This window comes from Nannobrachium achirus (genome assembly GCF_963921795.1).
Source record: "Nannobrachium achirus genome assembly, chromosome: 21".
Classification (NCBI taxonomy): domain Eukaryota; kingdom Metazoa; phylum Chordata; class Actinopteri; order Myctophiformes; family Myctophidae; genus Nannobrachium; species Nannobrachium achirus.
In genome coordinates this window covers 33609051-33627205 of record NC_137828.1, presented here as the reverse complement: position 1 = coordinate 33627205, position 18155 = coordinate 33609051, and the positions used below count along the sequence as shown (strand labels likewise).

The following is an 18155-nucleotide window of genomic DNA, read 5'->3' as shown; positions in this document are numbered from 1 at the left end:
GCACACACATACTGTACAGTGTACACAAACACACACACACACACACCCTCTGAAAGTGCAAGCACACCGTCAGTATTCCGCTACAGCTGTGCTTTCTGCACTTGGGGGCCTTATAAACCATCCACCAGCAATACGGCCCCCAAGACACAGCGAGAGCAGAGGATGAATAGAGAAAAAACAAGGACGAAGGTTTGGACCGAAAACTAATTAAAATCATAAAAAAAAGCTTATTGCAGGTATTTCTGTTGTTTCAACTACTCATCAACTATGTACTTTAGCTGACCAATTTCAAGAAGGAGCAGAGGTTTGCGATTTCTTCATTTCCCTGTGCTGAGCAAACTCTCGGGTTAGCCAACATCTGCTGACGGCGCTCGTCAAAATCCTGGTTGTATGTTCGCCTATTAGCCTATGTTTACATAACATGCCACAAGCTTTACCCCCCCCCCCCCCATTTACACTTGGTTGCGCGCAGTGTTGCACACCAAAAATAGCTAATCTACAAGCTCACAACGTTTCACCGCTGAGCATACAGATTTGCTCATTTCAGTGCACCACACCGAGTGCGAGTTACCAAGCATAAATCAGGCTTTACTGTACATTTTCAGGCATAACCGACCATGGCAGGGACACTATGACACAAACAGATAGGTTTGCACAGCAGAGTCGGCCCCCGGTCTACTCTGCACGCCTTCTGGGGCTTTATCTCTGGTCTCGCTGCATAATTTCCTGTGGGGTGTGTGTGTGTGTGTGTGTGTGTGTGTGTGTGTGTGTGTGTGCATGTGCACACTTGCACTTATGTCTGTGTGTGTGCTGTCAGGGGTGTGAACACCAAATTCTGGGCCCTGGGTACAAGGATTCCCTGCGGGCCCCCCATGTATGTTCTTCATAGTGGGAGGGGGTTTAACACATTTAAACTGGGAAGTGGGAACACATTATTACGCATTATTTTGTGCTTAAAATATTGAAAAATAGCAGATATACAAGCTCGTAGATCTGGAGCTTGTAGATCTGCTATTTTTGAAAAATCGTGAACATTTGTGCAAGTCTTTAATATTTCAAATCTTTCTAAGGTTTAAAAAAAGAAAAGAAAAAAATACACACACACACACACACACACACACACACACACACACACACACACACACACACACACACACACACACACACACACACACACACACACACACACACACACACACACAGTATATATATTAGGGCTGGGATGCGATTACAAATTTTAATCTAATTAATTACAGGCTCTGATTAATTAATCGCAATTAATCACATTTTAATTTCTATGTCAGTGGTGCTCAAACCTTTTCGTGTGAAGGACCCCCAAAAGGATATGTATTTGGCCACGGACCCCCATCTCAAAATATTTCGTTCCAGGGACCCCCAGAAGCAAATTTTTAGTTAAAAAATACATATATTCAAAGATTTGCACACATTTAAAAAAAATAGCAGATCTACAAGCTCGCAGCGCGACACTCGGTGCCGCGCTGTGACCTTGTATATCTGCTATTTTTCAATAGCTAACGTATAAAATAATTAAGAGCCCTCTACCTTGGGCCCTAGTAAAACTCAGTACATTTTAGTTAAAACATACATATATTCAAAGATTTGCACACATTTAAAAAATATAGCAGATCTACAAGCTCGCAGCGCGACACTCGGTGCTGCACTGTGACCTTGTATATCTGCTATTTTTCAATAGCTAACGTATAAAATAATTAAGGGCCCTCCACCTTGGGCCCTAGTAACTCAGTCCCACTCCCCCCCCCTTGTGACGCCCCTGTGTGCTGTGCATGGTGACTAACCCACGGGCTGAGGTGAGAGAGCATCTCTGGAGTCATCCATCTCTTTCAGAGTGGACTGCTGTCCCTCCAGGGAGCTCTGCCCACACGAGGCTAGTCAGAGCACTCACTGCCGCGCCGCGTACAGCCAGCACAGCAGAACAACTACTGAAGGTCACTACTGGTACTGGATAGGGATGGTATGATATGAAAATTTCATATCACGATTATTGTGCCCAAGAAATCACGATTTACGATATCACGATAATCAAAACATCCCCAACTTCCATTATCCTGGGGTGGAACATTTGCCGATCTATAAGCTTGTAGATCGGCGTTCGCGTTTGAGCTTGTAGATGGGCTATTTTTTAGGAAAGAGATTTGGTAGAGAGCAGGCCTGGAATTTCATAATGTCAGGGCAGGAAGGCCATCAAATAAATGAAAGTTTTAATTAATTTGTTGAATCTAAGGGTTAGGGATGATAACCTATTCTGCAGTGAAATAGATAAATGATGGTATTTACAATCTGATCCATGCTCAGCCCAGCAACAATCAAAGTCACTGGATTGGTTTAAAGATGGGGACTCAGGGGAGTTAAGATTTCAGAATCTCAACAAGATTCTGAAACACTGGTGTCTACATGACCAGAAAGAGACACTGGTGTCTACTGTTTACATATTGACCAGAAAGAAACAGAGGAGAAAGTGGTACAGTCAGCTTGGGCATTAAGGCCACTGTGGCCTCAGGTCATGCCATTGGTTTGAGGGGCACAAGGCCAAACTGAGGGGCATCGGCGGCCAAGGCCTTCATGGCCTCCATGAAATTCCTGCCCTGGTAGAGAGTGAAAAAAAGACTGTATCAAAGTACGTACGTATATTCTAAGTACGTTTTACCAATAGAGGGTTTAAATGGCACCGGATATGCAGCCTTGCAAATAAAAGGTGAATAGATCCCAGTGCATGACGGAGGACGATATCACGATAAATTAAAACTCCACGATACGATTATCGTGAGTGTTCTTTATCACGATAAATAATAATATCGCTTATTGTCCCATCCCTGGATGGTGGATATGAACATTTTCATGTCAGGATAGTTTTGGCCCAAATAACTGCAATTAACACTTATGTTGCAATAATTTTTTCTCTTCAATGGTCCGCGATGCCATGGTCTCCATAGACTTCCATGTAATTTATAGTGCGCGGATCGTGCACGCCCATGCCTAGATGATGCACCACGTGTGTGCACACTGTTCACAGCTTTCAAACAAAAAAATCTGCTTGGAAATCCATTCAGGCATTCATGATTTTGCAGCCATTATGTTTTCTTCAGATGTAAACAAACATGGCTGCCATGTTTGAAAGAATGGGTTGATATGGGGGTTAAACATGCAATTTCGCGATCATGCCCAATACATTTCTGGAGGTCCAACATTTTTTTTTTGAAAAAAAAAAAAAAAAAAAAAACGGCCCAAACTCGGGAAACTCGGGGTTGGCACAGGGGTGGTACCAATACAAACTCAGGAAACTCGGGGTTGGCACCAGATGTGTTAACAATATTTTTGTGATAATAAAAAAAAATCTTAAAACGACACAAAAATACTATAATCACTGTCTGGACGCGACATTTTGTAGAGACAAATATTTTATCTCTTATGGCATAATTTTTGAGCATCCCTTTTACAGTAAAACAAGGACTATCTTCAATGACCGGCAGGTAATCACAATGAGAGATTAGTAGTACTTGTTTTTATTATTCGGCTGTAATTAAAGATGCCTCTCTGCATACCGGTATGTTCGCTGTTTGCATGTGCTTTTACTGAAAAACAAAGAGTCAGACTCTCTCCAACGCACTAATCAAGCTGAATATTAAGCTACGCTTGTAGATCTGCTCTTTTCACTAGTTTTGTGCGACAGTCTTGTATGATGAAGCAGGGCTTTACTTTACGAAAAAACGTACAAATTTGAAACTTGGAGATTTCAGTGATGATATATATTCTTGAATTTCTTGGATATTATACTTTGTGTTGCTTGATGAAAGTCTGTTATTTTCTGCTTTTATAGGCTTAAGGTTACACCCGCAAAATACACCCGGGGTATTAATCGACTTGGTGAGCCGAGTTGAACCGATCAGTGTTGGCACTGAGGAGAAGAGTGATACTGTGCAGAGGCCATCTCTGTCCTGCGTTATGTGCTGTTGTGCTTTGTGATACTGTCTGCAGTTGCACTATAAAGACAACTTGTATTATAAAGGCAATGTTTCTGTCATGGACTTTCTACACTACAGGATGCTTGAAGAAGGTCCATGGCTAAAACATTGCCTACTTGCCCTTATAATACGCAAGTTGTCTTTATTGTGCAAGTGCAGACGGTGTGTGGGTCATTCTAATCTATTCTACATGTCTTCTACTTCACCTACACAACTGTCCCTAAGCCAACACGGTGAGAAAAAAGGCTTTACTTCTCCGGTGCTTTGTGATAAGAAAAAGAAAACTTAAGTGCTGACACTGCTGGCAAGAGCAGGTGACTCAGACGACTGTTTCAATCAAGAGATTCATTACCTTTCTTTTAAACGCAGCATTCGGTGGCTTCAATGGCAGACACACTGACGCTGATGGCATCACAGGACACTCCATTGTGATTGTTGTTACAAGATAGCCCTGGAAAATAGCAATTACCTGCCCACACACATCCAGCATAATCATAAGCCATGTCTCATTTGACACTTTGGCATTACATTTTGGCTGAAGTTACATGCATGTATGAGTGATTTGTTATGAAATGAAAATTTCTGTAGTGCCACCATGAGGGCTGGACTGTTCCTGTGAGCAATATTTTCAATTAATGCATTACGACAGATTTCCTCCTTGGAAGAAGAATGGCAAATACAAGAGGGATCAGCAGCATAGCTGTCCGGAGTCTCCGGACCCTAATTAGTACTAACATAGCACCAGAGACTGCAAAGATAACACAGAGAAAGCATAAAGCCATCAGTGCTAAATGGCACTTCAATGGCTCTGTAATTTCTGAATTATTAACCTGTGTAATTTGTTCAACCTCACAAACATAGTTTGTTCAACCTCACAGATGATTTCTAACATCTCGAATTTGATGTAAGCCATCGCCAATTAAAACCACATGAACCCTAGCATCCCTATTCTGGGTGCAAACGTTAGCCGATCTACAAGATCAAAAAGCATGGGCTTGAAGATTGGCCATTTTTGACAATGATTATTTGGTGTACAGGGGGTGGAAGGAGAGAGTCACTCCGGGTCACTCCAGGGAACGGAGTAGATAGGGTTTTGGTTAAGGACCGGCTGCACTGCTCTAAAGTGATTCCTATACGCTGAATTCACAACAGCAGCATCGACCCATGTTCCGAGGTGTGTGCCTGCTACCACGGTGATGAAAGTGGAAGTAGCACATTTTGATTAAGTTTTAAACTAGCAGCTGTAGATCTGAAATGAATCAAGATTGAGCAACTACATGACACATTCATTGCCTAAAATCAATAAGCTGTTTACAAACAAGGTGCAGGAGACAAGCAACGATTGTCTCTACTTCTCCTCCGCGCTGACAGCTGGCTGGGCAGAGCAGCTGACATGAGCTTCTCAGAACACCAGCAGCACCAGAGCTATCCCTGCTCTCTACTTCCAATACTGAGGATAGATTGTTTATGTATGTTGTTTAGTTTGTCTATCCATCTACAACCGCTAGTTTAAAACTTTGACATGCACTACTTCCATACAGCAGTCCGTTTCTGTCCATCTCAAGAGGTTCAGAGTGTGAGCCGAGGGGAGAGTCATTTTTGCAGGTCTTTCAGTCCGAGTGTATCAAAAAAGCAACTGGGTTAAGCACCGTTGGTCCGACCAGTTTAACATTCACCAGGTTAGCATTCACCAGCATCGGCAGGTTAGCATTTCACCTGGTTAGCATTCACCAGCATATGAATGGCCGCTAGTTTTGCTGTTTCCCCAGTGCTGGTGTCAGAAAGAATAATGCTCCATTCACAGGGATGGGTTTTTGCCAAACTTTACACTTGATTTTATTACCTTAATAAACATTGTCATAAATAGTTTATGCTTCGCAAGTTTAAAGTCTTCTCTTTCCATGATATGTGCTTTGTTAAATTATGGTATTTTAAAATTGATGATAAAATTGTGCATGCCATAGGAGGGGTGCGGCTAGCTTGATTGACAAGATCTCAACCAATAGCATTTATTGACCCACCCCCGCTCTATCTCAACCAATAGAATTCTCATGTCATTTTCATTTCAGGAGAGGATGTAGAAAGATGGAGGCATGCACACGCTTGGCAAATGCGTGAATCAAAACAGCGTTACGGTTCCAAGGGCGGAGCGCTTGTTTTCAGTGGAGATGACAGAGGCGTGCCGTCTCAGGCGACCATGAGCCACGTGAGCGTCAGCGAGCGAGTCGCCGCGTCGAGCGTTGTGAAGGTCGCATGAGCCGACTCAGCGCCGTTACCGAGTTATGTGCCGTTATGGACAGAATTGTAAATCTTCGTCCCCCCGACTTTCTGCACCTCCGCCCGGTCCAGGTGAACACAACGGAGTGCTCTCTACCTCCGGTTCAGCCAATCACAAGCTTCCGCGGGCGGGTCTTAACTGGGACCAGAGTGTTTTTATACACGCTTGGCAAATATGCTTCATTTACCGCCTGTAGAGAATAGGGGCGTAACATAGTCCATTCATTTTTATGGGATGCACCCAGATGGGCATTGGGGACCTCACAGACAGAAGAGAATTAGAAATGCTTGATGCTCATCTCTGGCAGCTTGCTTGTAAAAGGATTTATACATTTTAGGCATTAAATATGCCATGTAGTTGCTCATTCTTGATTAATTCCACACCTGCAATTCTACACCTTCTATTTGACTGTTTTGCGATCAATATTTGCAAGTCTTTTTCTCTAGTGTTGAGTGTATATGACTACTGCACGCCTACTTCAGAGCACAGTGTGCTCTGATGGGTTTGTTGTTCAGTCCAAAAGCGTCAAAGGGTGCTTTTAGCTGTCCAGCGACCAGACACTGTGGGAAAAGTGTCGGGCGCTCGTCTCAACAGACCATGCATTGAAACTCGGCGCATTCTCAGAATGTGCCAGACAGTGTGTGAATTTACTGATACAGTGACAAGTTCAACTAACATACCAGGGTTAAGCTACTGTACCAGTGTCACATATTTAATTTTAATGTGAGCAACAGGAGCCAAAGCATCAAAGAGGCTTTGAGAGGCGATGACGAACAGAGGCAGCGAGAACAAAGAAAGAATGTGACCTCTTTTTTCCCCCAGTGCTGAAAACAAAAGGTTTCTCTGCCGGACCGACTTTCACACATGCAAAGGTCTCTTGGCATTTCCTTCAGAGTGCCCCCCCCCCCCATCATCAACACGACACTGTCTTGAGGATCAAGGCCTGGAGCAGTGGTTCCCAAATGTTTTAGCTCGAGACCCAAAAGAGAAATGAGACGTTTGCCCGGGACATCGCGCCGCGTTGTGAGCTTGTATATCAGCTAGTATTTTCACTACTTCTAGTTCTAAGACACTTGTTTTGTAATTTATGGAATTTCTTTGATTTCCTCATGGAATTACTGAGAAAGAATCAGTGAATTTAGTTTTGAATTCATGAGAAGAAAAAAATAATAATAATAATAATTAAAAAACTATGTATGAAACAAAAAACTAAGCGACCCATAAAGAAATCGGTCAGTGACCCTCAAATGACCCAGTGCTTTGGAACCAGTGGCCTTGAGGTTAGCTAATGGTACTAAGGACGCTTGGCGGTCATTGGTCAGTGAGGTTCATGCCACAAAGTATTTGCTCTGCTAAGACCTGTTGTAGTGGGGGGGGGGGGGGGGGGGGGCACCTAGGTCTGTCACAATTATTACATAATCGTCTAATCGTGATTATTTGACATAATCGTGATTATTTTTCATAATTGTTTACATGTTAAAAAATGTTCATATATATATTTTTTAAGTAAAAAATAGTGGAAATAGCCGATCTACAAGCTCACAACGTGTCGCGATGCGACGCGTTGTGAGCTTGTAGATCGGCTATTTCCACTATCAATGTTCTTTTTTAAGTATAAAGTTGTCAAATATGTCAGTAATTTCTTTGTATATTTAGCTTATGTGTCATATCTACCATGTGTAACTTCAAAGCCTAAAAGCCAAACAGAAACGTAATTGTAACAACGACAAAAACACAATTAAATCGTTAATCGCAATTATTTGAGAGAAAATTAATCGTCATGTAAAATGTCATAATCGTGACAGCCCTAGGGGCACCACATGTTCTCACCACTGGCTGGACAATGCAATCCAATTTTTTTGTCTCTGAATCATCAGCACAGCAGCCGTACAGAAAGCACACTATACTGTAAACGCCCACGTATAGGAGAAGCATCGTTAGTTGGGGGGCGGATGGCACGTCTGGACATCAGCTGAAGCATCAGCTGTGGATTACATAGCTGGCAGCCACGCAGTCTGCTGCTCAGAAAGGTCGGCTACTGCTGAGTAACCCTACGAGGCACTGTAGCCAGCAGGCCTACGCCAGGATGGAGAGGGCAGGGATATATTTAACGCATACAACATGGGCAACTGGCGGCCCCCACCTTCACTTAATGCGGCCCGCTGGTTGATATTGGGAGTACTGATATGTTATTGATTTCAGCTGTTACAATTCCAAACATGGAAAAATTACCCGCTTTAATTAGTAGCTTAATGACTAGTATTAAAATGTTATTGTATTTTTTATGTCCAATGTATTTGTATTGTAAGTTCATAAAGTTAACATAAGAACATATAAATGCATTTGAAATTAAAAAATAAAATAAAAGTTACTTTTCAGGATTCCAATTCAGAAATGGCAAAAATAGCAGATCTACAAGCTCAAATTGTGGCCCTCTGGAGTGAGTGTGAACATGTAGTGGCCCTCTCCATCATCAAAGTTGCCCACCCCTGATTTAAAGGAGTACTTCACCCCCAAAATGACTTTTTTTCTATTGATTACTCAGGCCATTGAGACTTGAGTTCAAAAATATTTTTAGTTTTTTTGTCGCATTCCTAAAACAATAATTTGCTTTCAAAAAATGTACCCCCATTGATTCCAGATGGGGACCCACATGCATTTGGGCCCCATCCAGAATCAATGGGGGTAAATGTACTATAATCCATTTTTTGTCTTAGGAATGCGACAAATAAAAAAGAATTATTGAACTCTCAAGTCTCCATGGCATGACTAGTCAATAGAAAGTGATGGCAGTGACGAAGCAGGCTCTATCTGTGCCAGCCTCTGAGAAGGGCAAACACGCACCCTGTCTCCTCCTGAAACGTGATCTGTCAACCTAGAGGGCCAGAGTGCAGTGGGAGGAAGGCAGGATCGCAAGGGACGTGTGTGTCTGTGTGTGTGCGCGTTGTGCGCGCGCACGCACGCACACGTGTGCAGGACAGTTCACAATCGCTTTGACTGTTGCTAGGCTGAACACCGGGCACAGAACACAATGTAACAGAATTGCTTGCGTGAGCAGAGCCAGCAATGCACAAGGTCACGAACGCATAATTGGAAGGTACAACCACGTAACTTCGCAAAACACATCTTTATCTGAACGAGCAATCTACAGGGTAGATACTAGGTAACGCATATGAATTAGACAGTACTTCTGGAAGCAGGAGAGCAGCTGTTCCCTTTCTAAATTTATCAGAGCAGAGCACACATGGTGCAAGTGTCGTGCATGTGTGTGTGTGTGTGTGTGTGTGTGTGTGTGTGTGTGTGTGTGTGTGTGTGTGAGTGCGTGTGTGTGTGTGTGTGTGTGTGTGTGTATGTGCAAACAAGCCGGCCGGTGTTCAAGCAGTCTCTGGGGGTGTGGTTGAACGGCCTCTTTTTTTCCCCTCAGCTGAGCATTCCCTGTCTCCCTCCTCTCCAGTAAATAAACAGTCTCCTACGGCCCCACTGTGTAAAGCCGAGGCTCAGTCAGGCGCCCGTGGTCGTGTTCTAAGAGCCTCTATTAAAACATTAATAATGCAGAAGCACCAATAGCACACAGTGGTGTCCCACTAGCCTCCAGAACCACCTCCACCAGTAAGAGAAACTAAAGACTAGTGAAAACAGCAGGGATTACAGAGCCAACCTTATTCTGCATTTTATGTCTTGGGATTGGTTTAACGCCTGGCCTGTCACCACATAAATGTCGGCTATGGCAGGGGCGAGAGTGGCCGGTAGAGCCGCCGGAGGGGAACCGCAAGGTTCCCAGTTCGTTCCTGGGTTCCCCCAGAGTTAAGGCCCATTCCCACTGGGCCACATAAAAAGATAAAAAAAATATCTGTCACAGATATATTTTTTGAATGGAGACAGATATTTTGTATCTCTTTATCTGGCCCAGTGGAAATGGGCCTTTAGTGTTGAAGTGTCCTTGAGCAAGACTCTGAACCCCTAATTGCATGGCTTCCTCCGCCATCGTCGGTGTATGAATGGCTGTGTGAATGGGTGAATGTAATGCACAATCTAATCTATGTAAAGAGCTTTGGATAAAAGCGCTATATAAATGCACCATTTACTCTGCACTAGTATGGAAACATTATCTATGCAAAAGCATAATAAAAGGTCTATTTGATTATCAAATTGTCAATGCTAGGGTCAAGTGAAAGGAGGCTCTGTAGGCCTGCAAGAATACGTCACGCAGGATGATCCTGTGAGTGAGTGGTGGTCCTCATGGTGGTCATGCACACAGCAATCTAATCAGGACGCCTGGACACACATCCACCCCCCCCAGTTAATAAGAGCTTCTCGGCATCATTAGCTTGCAAATCACAGAGGGCACCAGTGGACAACCTTGCGCCCTACCATGACCTCACTGTTGATGGCTGCCGCTCTCTAAAGCTTCATTCTAATGTCAAGAAACAGGATTATTGATCGTCTAGACTCTAGATCTAGGCATATGTCTGCACCTTTTGATTGTGCGGCGTATAAGGAGAAACACTGTTGGAGACATCACTGCCCTTTCATGAACTCCCTTCCCTTGAGAAGTCAAAATTTGCCACGAGAGATAAGACATGTGGAGAGATTAAAGTCATTCAATGTAAGGTTTTAACAAGTCCAGTTTGTCTTTGGATAAGGACCGTTGCTCGACAGACAAACTAATCATCTAATAAGACTAGGCGGCCTCACACAAGGTAGAGTGGCTTCTAAGAGACGGACACAGACAAACGCCCACCATAGTAACGCCAGGAATGGTATGTAGTAAATCTGTCCAAGGAGCGAGGGAGAGGTGCAGATTTGCATATACTGGCAGTTCTCGAGACTAGCGCTTCCAGCTGCTGGTAAAAAATGCCTTTCAGCTCCCCGGAGGGCTAATACTGCTAAACCACACAACTCTGAAAATACTGAAGAAAAAGAGAGAGAGAGAGAGAGAGAGAGAGAGAGAGAGAGAGAGAGAGCAGAAGTTAGAACATGATTAATTAAAGAAAGGGAGAAAGATGGAGACATGCCCACAAGGAACAATACGGACAGTATTTAATCAATTCCTGAATTTGCAAAGTAAAGGAGGTTTAAACTCACACTCCATCCATACCCCCCATCATTACCAGAATGATGGGAGGCCTTCCCTAGAAACAGGGGGTGTACAGAAGAGGGATTTGCCCCTGCCGTGTACGCATGCATACACACAGACAAGTAGTTAACTACACTCACACATTAGGGGCACCATGGCTATACCTCAGAGTCAACCTCACTGTCCTGCAAAAACAATGACACCTCCATTCTGTGTCAGTGCAAATTGAGATGGGGGTTTACACGCTAATGCAATGGGTAACTATTAAGCACCTCTAGACGTGGCTGGCCTACTGCTCCGCAAAATTAACTTGGTAGAATAATAGTGTTATTTTCCCACATCTATTACTTTTCCACATAGTTTGGGCAAGCATGGAGTACAAGAATTTCACTACCTGCAATGTTGCTACCTGCCGGCTGCTGTATTGTTGCATGTGACAAATAACATTTCCAGCCCGGCCCTACTAGTAAGCATACATTTGACGCCCTACCCTACCCTAAATGTCGGGTCGGGTTCGGATATGGTCGGGTTTGGGAAGAATTTGAGAACTCTATCACAGAGTAAAAGTAATAAAATAATAAAAATATATATTTTCTTTTTTCATTGAGCCCGAGGCCCTACCCGGCCCGACTAATTAGCATACATTTTAGGCCCTACCCTACCCTAAATGTCGGGTCGGGTTCGGGTATGGTCGGGTTCGGGCAGAATTTGAGAACTCTACCGTGTTCCGAGCTTGCAGATCTGATTTTTATAGTTTTGTGCGATGCTGTGAGTGTGATATGATCAAGTCCGGCATTAGTTCATTCGAAAAATTTACACAAAAAGTCAAAATATGGAGATACGTAGGTTTCTGCCCGACAGCAACGTAATAAAATATTAACTAATGCGAAAGTGATTAGCCAGTACAATAGCTGGCTGTAAAGCCGCCACACAAGCATACCGACGGATCTCACTTGTGGAGACCACACACTGTAAAATACTGCAGCAACTCAGACCAAATTTCGTAATTTTGGCAAAATCGTTCATTTTCTTGAGTCGTTCACTATGACGGCTCTGCAGACATTATAGCAGTGACCGAGGTTTTTGGCTATGTTTGTGCAGTGGTTGCTACTACATGATAGATAGTCAAGCAAGTTGCTTGACCATTACGACAGCTACCAACATAAGTACAAGTTGTAAATAAAGAGAAGGTTGTTGTTTGTGTCAACAGAAACTGCTACCTTAACAGGAAATTATACTGCAGCAATTCATAGGGAATCAAAGGCTATCTTCTAGTAGTCTATATGGACACATCGTTTTGTCCCTTTAGAGAATTGGCAACCCATGTTGTCCTCTTCTGCCAAGCACAGGCTGGGTCCAAATCTTCCTGACCTCTTTTTCTTTTTAATAGCGTGGCTGGAGGCCAAGCAGTCTAGAGCAGGATTTATCTGTATGGCTGTATGCGTGTGTGTCCCCTTAAAAGTAAACCAATCACAGCTCATGCCATTATTATGTGCATGATGTCACAAAATAGAAACTGCCTCCAGCAATAAATACATGTGGCACGAACACTCGACACAACCAGGATATGCCCGGTTAAGTTAAGGTGAAACCTCGTGAAGAGTTTAAAATGTAAATCATATTGATAATCTACCGGTATGCATTTTAAAGGGGTTCTAATTTTTCTTCCATGAATCTCTCATTGTTCTTGTGAAGTACTATTGTATTTATTAAAGACTGGTAAATTGTGGTAATTCCATTTGGCTACGGACACATGGAGCAGTGGTTCCCAAACTTTTTTTGGAGCTGTGTGGAACAGAGCTCCCCATAGGCAGCAATGTGTGTCCTCACCGTCAAGTGAGAACTCACCGTCAAGTGAGAACTGACCCGTTGAGTTTGAACAGGATCTGCGCATGCGCGACCGCACGCACGACACACACACACACACACACACACACACACACACACACACACACACACACACACACACACACACACACACACACACACACACACACACACACACACACACACACACACACACACACACACACACACACACACACACACACACACACACACACACACACACACACACAGCTCCACTTCGAACCGAGGTTTAATTTTTTTAAATAATAATTAAAAAACAAAATTAAGGAAACAAAAGAATTAAGGGACCCATAGAAATGTGTCCCCGACCCACAAAGGTTTTTGGGAAACAGTAATCTCTCAAGAACAGACTTCTCTAATGCTGAAGAAACAAAACAGAGGGGGCGCTGTTTTTCCCCTTTCTCTAGCCAGATTGGGGATGAAGCCTGGGTTTCCGAGGCTAGGGAAACAGTGACGTAGAGCATCACAAAACTAGTTGACATGCGGCCGCAAGCAGTCAGTTTGTCACTGTGGGGATGATGTCACTGGACACTGCATTGCAATTTGTGCGGCAGTTCACAAACTGGACACAAAGTAACTTTTTACAGCCCTATACAGTCGTGGAGGATGGAAAGTTTCAGTGAGAAACACAGTCGACATTTCAGCAACATGTAAACAAGTTATTATTTATAACAAATCATTATTATAACTATATGAACAGACATGACTAGGAATCATCAAGTAAACCTTACTCAGGGTTTTCTTGGACAGTATGAACATATAAGACAGCTATAATTTAGGCCACCTTTAGGCCAAAGCTGTTTGACACACCACATAAATCACAACATCCGTGGGAGAAAGTCGCAGTTTCTACACACCAACTTCCCTCCGTGAGCCAACTGAAAATAACCTACAAGGTCATAGGAGCAAGTGGCAAGAGAATGCTCATTAATGCTTTGACAGACACCTAGAGGAACCGATGCTTTGTCTGTCACAACGCAATGACCTTTTACAGGGGTGATGCGTTCCTTATTGAATTTGTTACATGGACGAGGGCAAAGTGCAAGCTGATATTGGAGGTAGAGATTTCTTTCCCCTCCTTGCTTTTCCAGTCTGGCTCGATGGCTATGCTGCATTGGCTCCTTGCGACGCAGGCTGCTTGTGATCAATACTTGTTCTTGAGGGCAGCGGAGCAGGCAGTGTAAGTGGGCTCAATGGCCAATATATGGCCTCCTCCATAGGGCTGTGTAATGTGATGAACGACCAGTGTCACCACCCTGCCTCCCTCATACTGGGCAGCCATTCTCAAAAGAACACATATGGTGGAGAGGGCTCACCATGTACACAATCACCAGCACAAATCCTGTGCAGCCCCACTGAGCGTGATAATGGGTCGTTTTTCTATATGCAGGAAGCCGCCAATCAGCTAGCGTTGTTCCATTTTGGAATCTATTGAATTCTACGTTTCCCGGAATGTAGGACGTGACAAGTTCTGACAACCAACCAACATGATACTTCTCCAAAAGCTTTTGCATGGTTAGATTTAAAACAAAATCTATATACAAAGTGCAAATTCTGTATGAAGCATGATGACCAGAACGTACTGTCTACAACATGTTAACAGCATTTCTTCAAGCAGCAGACTGCCACTGCCATTAAGTCCTAGGCTACAAATCCAGACATGCAGCCAAGCAACACACAAACACAAATCAACACACAGTGTGTGAGCACATACATTGAACCGTTATGAGATCAGATTGAGAGGTGCAACTAGTCCTGCATTAACCAACCAAGAGATACAGATGGGCAGGCCGATTGCCCTTTACATTATGACCATATCCATGAGGTATTCACTGTATCTGCTATGAACTGCCAACTGCTCTGAGCAAAAACCATTAGAAAGATTATCCTGATAGGCCTTGCATACCAGGAAAATGACGGGCTGCCACTGTGAAAACATCCTGGCGGATGCCTAGTGGCTCAACCACTTACAGTAAGAGAGTGCCACATGCTCAATGTGAGTCAGGGACGTGCAGAGAATGTTAGAGAGGCAGGGGTTGAAATTTCTAAAAGGGCCTTTAGGTGGAAATATCGAAAATAGCATACCTCCAAGCTCACAACGCGTCGTAGCGTGACATGTTGTGAGCTTGGAGGTCTGCTATTTTCGATACTTGAAACCACATTAAACTAAGTATAATCAAGTGAATTCTGGAGATGTGGCGTACGGCATGGATTTCTACACCGAGGGCAATTCTTACAACATAAGATGCTGCATTCAAGTTCAGGAGAGTTTGGACGAGGATCTTGAATGCTGCCTTCAGGTATGGCATGGAAAGAGGGCATTTGCATTTCTTTCACCATAGTAAAAACTGCATTCATGGTCTGGAGAGGGCACTTTCTACAGACATATATAAGGGCAGGGGCTCAAGCCCCCTTTGATGTCTATGTGTGCACGTGCCCGTTGTGAGTTGCTAGGTCCCAAGTTCGAATACGTCTCCCTGGGTGTCTCGCATGTCTTCCCTCTCTGCCCTCAGTTTCTAATACACTCTAATCTGTTAAAAGTAAGAAAATGTAACGAGAGCTTAAACAAAACATTTTTAAGGAGGAATAGAGCTCTGATAATAATGTGTGGACTCTGAGCTTTCCTGCACAGGACTGATGCTTTAATGATAACAGTCATACACACTAAAGAGAAAACATGTCCATATAGACGCTCGTATTCACTTACTCACACTGCCCTAGTACCGCACAAGCACAAGCACACGCACGCACACATGCACGCACACGCACACACACACAGCTGGAATCTGGAATCATTAATCACAAGCAACTCAGCTCCCCGTCTCCCCGTCAACTCCTCTTACATGTGCTTCAGAGCCAAGGTTGACTTTGTAGGCTCTGTCTGTATTTACCCAACAAGGGTTGCATACCTACCTAGGGAGATTAAATCAAAGGGACTGGGGAGATGAGGGACAAGATCATCTCTGGTCTGTGCACTGTACATAATACGCATGCTCTCCTGGAACGCAGCTGCAGGACACCCTCAAGCCGGCATCCGTTCTCTAACTCCATCAGCTTGGCCAATAATTGACACTAATTATGTTGGCAACCACTAATTCCATACCCCCAGAGGTCTGTCTCCTCCCAGTCACACATCAAACCTGCATAATTTCATTAGTCTGTAAGTATCGGTAAGGAACAAGAAAGAGTCAAGACCCAAGTCCCAACATGACCAAACTATTACTAGTACTTTTGTATAGTGAGTAATAATCATGCAATGTTAAAATTTTGTCTTCCAGGCCAGTATAAACAATGTTTTACCGTAACTGAAAATCTCTCGCTGAGATGACCTACAATTGCCCTTAATGTATCGTACAGACAGTGTCTGGTAACTGGAGCTGCAGAGAGAGGGCTTACCCAGGTAGAGTGAAGCGTTCTCCTTCTTCACATTGTCATCGAGGTAGGTGGGCCCCAGGGTGTAGATCGGCGTCGACCCCATGCCCACTAGAATCTGGGCACAGATGAACAGCGTCACGTACAGGTTGTGTTCGTTGCCCTCCTGGTCGCGGGGGCACGATGCCACGTCCAGCAGCTCGCGTCCGCTGGCGTTGCTGCTGAGGCAGAGGCCTTCGCGGCCCGCCGACGAGTTCAACTCCTGGATCTGATAGGGCGGGGAGATGAAGTGGGGCAGGGAGAACAGCCCCGCCCCCAAGGCGATGAAGACTCCGCCGACGGCTAGCCAGCGCGGCCTCTGACCCCTGCCCCCAAAGTAGGAGATGAAGACCACCACCAGCAGGCTGCCGATGTCGAAGCAGCTCACCAGCAGGCCCGACTCGGAGCTCCGCAGGCTGTAGCGCTTCTCGATGGTGGTGATGACGCTGCTCAGGTAGCCCGACACCATCAGCGACTGGATGAAGGTCAGGTAGCACATGCAGAACAGGAAGCAGCGGGAGTCCCTCAGGATCGCGCGCACGTACTTCCTGACCGGGATGCGGATGAAGCGGGTGAGAGAGAAGCCGAGCTTCTTGCCCCGGTTGCCCGCCGACCGGTGGCCCTCCACGCGCGTGGAGCTGCTCAGCCCCACCATGCTGGAGGCGGAGGGAGAGAAGTCAGTCCTGGAGCACGGCGACTCCGCCTGGCTGGAGTCCGGCGTCTTGGGCTGCAGCTCGCTGCTCTCGTCCACGGCCACAGAGGCGTGGGCGGTCTTGACCAGCCGAGTGTCGAGGTCCTCGCACTCGTGCCGGCAGGGCCCATTCAGGATGGGCAAGCTCTTGGACTTGTAGCAGTTGCCCGGGTCGACGTACCGGTGGCCCTGGAGGTCGTGGACGTCCAGGGACTCGGACAGGTCACTCCCCGTCTCGTCGTTGTCCGACGACGCCATGGCACAGTGTGTTTGCTGAGCTCCAGGCTATATGTTGACAAGTAAAGTCACTCAGTAGCTGCTACCACATGAGGACACTGCTGGAGTCACTGCAAGGCTTGGCGCTTGGAGCAAAGCTTCTGCCCTGACAGTAGAAATGTTGAGGACTGATCCCCTCTTGCTATGGGCATGTTTTTTCCATACTGCCATTCGCAGCAGGGTTGCTTTAGCACAGAATGCCTCTCGCCAAGCACAACATCTGGGCTAAAGATTTCTGGCGAGCTAACAAATTCTGATAGTCTATCTTGACTTAACAGACAAAAACATTACTCACGTCCATTGGGCATCTAAAAATGATATCTCGGATATGATCTGTAAGAAATAGACTGAAAGGGGTGGGGGGGACTAATTACAAGCCTAGAGCTAGTTGTCAATGATAAACAATGCCTAATTTGTACTGTCCCTCTTGTTCATGTTCAGTGTTGTGACTGTTGTCATGATTTTATGGCTCTTTGTTAGAGGTCTTCATAGCATTTCTGTTCCTTTTTGTCCCAATGGCTATGCAGCAAGCAACCTATAACAGAAACAAGA

General features: G+C 44.7%; 1 protein-coding gene across 1 annotated transcript in view; it reads right to left on the bottom strand.

Moving 5' to 3' along the window:
• slco5a1 (solute carrier organic anion transporter family member 5A1) overlaps positions 1-17585 on the bottom strand; it is a gene marked incomplete at both ends in the record, with an annotated part of 80141 nt that extends 62556 nt beyond the window's left edge. The window contains one exon of the mRNA XM_080752009.1: positions 16622-17585. Within this exon, the coding sequence (XP_080608135.1) occupies positions 16622-17585 (964 nt within the window). The remainder of the gene's footprint in view (positions 1-16621) is intronic.
• Positions 17586-18155: the final 570 nt, after the last annotated feature.